Source organism: Limulus polyphemus, unplaced genomic scaffold (genome assembly GCF_000517525.1).
Source record: "Limulus polyphemus unplaced genomic scaffold, Limulus_polyphemus-2.1.2 Scaffold7670, whole genome shotgun sequence".
In the NCBI taxonomy this organism is placed as follows: Eukaryota; Metazoa; Arthropoda; class Merostomata; order Xiphosura; family Limulidae; genus Limulus; species Limulus polyphemus.
In genome coordinates this window covers 9,867-12,965 of record NW_013673280.1, presented here as the reverse complement: position 1 = coordinate 12,965, position 3,099 = coordinate 9,867, and the positions used below count along the sequence as shown (strand labels likewise).

Below are 3,099 nucleotides of genomic sequence, written 5' to 3'. Positions count from 1 at the left end.
ATGAACGTTTATAAGAAAATTCAAATCTTTTAGTTTTTACCGAACTTTTTGTTTTTTCACTAATTTTGTAGCATTACAGGCTCTTTCCAGTATAAAGACTACAAAAGCAGAAAACAACTATTTTTTAAAATCATTAAAGTTTAAATTCTACTTTTTCAATTAAATTTTTAAACTCTGGTCACAAAAGCTATTGGATTACTAACATTTCAAATCATATCTTAACGTCTTTAACAAAAATTTTAATATTTTTAACATCAGTAATAAAATTACAATAACCAAATTATAAAGTCTAGCTATTTTTGAAAAGTGTTTTAATTATTTTGTCCTAAAAAAACCTTAATGCTTTTTCTTTGGAGTTATCCAGAATATATTTAAAGTACGTCTAAAATATGCACCAAAACCTCTGAACTCCTAATTATTAAACACCTGTCCTAAATTTTAACTTCCAATTAAAATTTAAAGAAGCATTAAAACAGTCGATATATTATTTTTCTTTCTATTTCATTAAAATTTCAAAACAGAAAAAAAAAACTTTGAAAAAAAGGGTTCATTTAATCTATTAAAAAATCTGAATCAAAGGAACATTAAGGTTATCTAAAAAACAAACGAGTATTTTTTAAACATATCTGTAGTTTGTGGATTGTCTAATAGCATTTTTAACATTAACGTAAAAAATATCTCAAAGCTGATGTTAAAGACTTTTTAATTAGGTTTTGATTTGAAACATTAGTAATATGGTAGTTTATTTAAAACAAAAAATTGAAAATTTTACATCAATTTTAAACTTAAATTTATTACTTTTCAAAAAATATAAGGAGTTAGAAACTAACTTCACTAGAATTGGTAGAGTAATGGACATCGGGATCATGAGACTGGGATAGTTGGAATAATTAAAAATAGTAATAATTACAGACAGAAATTTCAATCAGTTGATTATTTTCACGAGTCGTGACACTAACTGATTAAACTGAATTAACTGAAAATAATGATAATTAGATAGTTGGAAAAAATCAAAAACAGTAACAATTGGAAACTAATTTTGATTGGTCAATAATTTTTGTGACGGTAATTGTTTTCATCATACTTTCAATTAATCGTTTATTTAACGTGATTTATAAGTAATATACCAATTAATCACTCAACTCTAAACAGCACATTATTACACTTTACTAAAAGTTTATGTTCATAGCTGGTATTAATATGATGATATTTACCTTCAAATAATCCATCTAAAACACCAACCTAAAAATATAAAAAAAGGCTTAGATAACAGTGCCAAATATGCTACTAATTTAGTCCTAAGCTTCAATTTGAGCAATTTTTTGACAAGTAAATGAAATAAAAACAGAGTTGGGAAAGTCTAGGTCTGTACTGATAATGTACACTTACGTGCACGCACACTTGAGCATAAACTAAGACTAACCATCCTAGGTAAACATATTATTGTGATTTGTTTTTATAAATTAAACTATTTTCTCTAGAATCTTCAAATAGAATTCTAACACTAAAAAAATATTTTTGGTACTTCACCTATAAAATAATTGAAAACAATTCAGAACGAATTGGACTCCACAAATTAGCACTGTATCAAAATTGAACAACAGCTGGATTTAATTTACAATGAATATGAAGTATTTCGATATCAAGAGGAAGTTTTAGAGGAAACCTTTAATAAACTGAAAAGTTTTGAACAGTTGTTAAAAAGTCTTTATTTAATTCCACTTCAACTGCTGGAATCGATATATATTTCACTTTTTTTTTTACCTCACATTTCACAAACTGCAGGAAAATCACAATTTTTCGTAATGAATTTCAATTATCTAACCATTTCCCCCCTTACAGTGTGCTTAAGAATTCTACGCAGGTATTTATAAAACAGATGAGTCATTAAAGAATTTAGAAATATCCGATACACATATAAATGGTACATTTGGCAACTAGCCTTGGATACTTCTGATAGTTTAGCTTGTCCTTCATTCTCAACAGCCTCTACAAAAATAACTTCTAATGAGTTCTTGTAAAAAAACTCACATCTTACGTGACAGTACCAAACCGTACATCTACTTGGCAGCATACCCGATATTACAGGCTTGCCAAAAACAGTGTAAGGTTTTTCTAACACTAAAATGATTATGGAGCACAATAAACTTTGAGTATTAAATATCTTTCCTCAAGTTATTGTAAGTTACTTGTTATGTCAAATAACATCACCATCTGTTACAAAAGATCTCATTATTTGAAGTCTACAAATGGTGATGCAGAAAAGATAATATTGTATTAACATTTTAATAAAAAACGTAGCTGATTAAGTTTCAATGTTTATCGGTTTTGTTAACTAAAAAAAAATTAAATTTCCCAGGATTCAACAGTATTTACAAATTAGTGCCTTAAGTACCCACACAATAACCTTTAGAAATTCCGAAGAGACATTCTCTACGGAGCTAAGATGGTTAAACTACTTTAATTGTACATAAATTAGATACCTAATAACTTATATATAAAACAAAAAAATCACTGCTATGTAGATGTTCGTTATCATACAGTCAATAAAATAAAACCTCGTGAAAAGAGAGAAATGTTTTCTAGCTGGGAGTGAAAATAGAAAAAATAACTATACCTCATCTTCAAAACTTGTATGTGGTTGCAGCTGCAGCTCCGGACGTATAAAATTCTTTCTGGAGTAGAAAATATCCTGAAATATAGTAATATATTCATGCCTTCATTTATAAGTCTTTGAATACATTCACTAATTCTGTTGGTGTATATCGGAAGATGCAAATAAAACTATCCATCTTTCACTAATGAATTATCTGTTTTGAAGCCAATAAATGTGACAGCTTGGAGATCAATCTTAAATTATTACACGTCTTACTATTTTTCTGATGAACATTACTCCAAATTAGTGGGATTAATTGTAATATTTGTTTAAAGCTCCTTGCATGAATCTATAGCCAACAGCAGTGGTTACCTAACTAGTTCAAAAAAGTTGATACACTTTGCTAGAGACACCAATAGTAATTCTAGGGTTAACATAGTAAAAAAAAAGTACAATTTATAAATGTAATTTTCTTAGGGTAGGTGCAAAGATTGCACTTGTTA

General features: G+C 27.7%; 1 protein-coding gene across 1 annotated transcript in view; it reads right to left on the bottom strand.

Moving 5' to 3' along the window:
- Nucleotides 1–3,099, bottom strand: part of LOC106474774 (S-adenosylmethionine decarboxylase proenzyme-like) — a 20,518-nt gene that overhangs the window by 7,913 nt on the left and 9,506 nt on the right. The window contains exons 4-5 of the mRNA XM_013935464.2: nt 2,618–2,692; nt 1,215–1,242 (exon numbers count right to left, since the gene is read on the bottom strand). Coding sequence (XP_013790918.1) covers nt 1,215–1,242; nt 2,618–2,692 — 103 coding nt within the window. The remainder of the gene's footprint in view (nt 1–1,214; nt 1,243–2,617; nt 2,693–3,099) is intronic.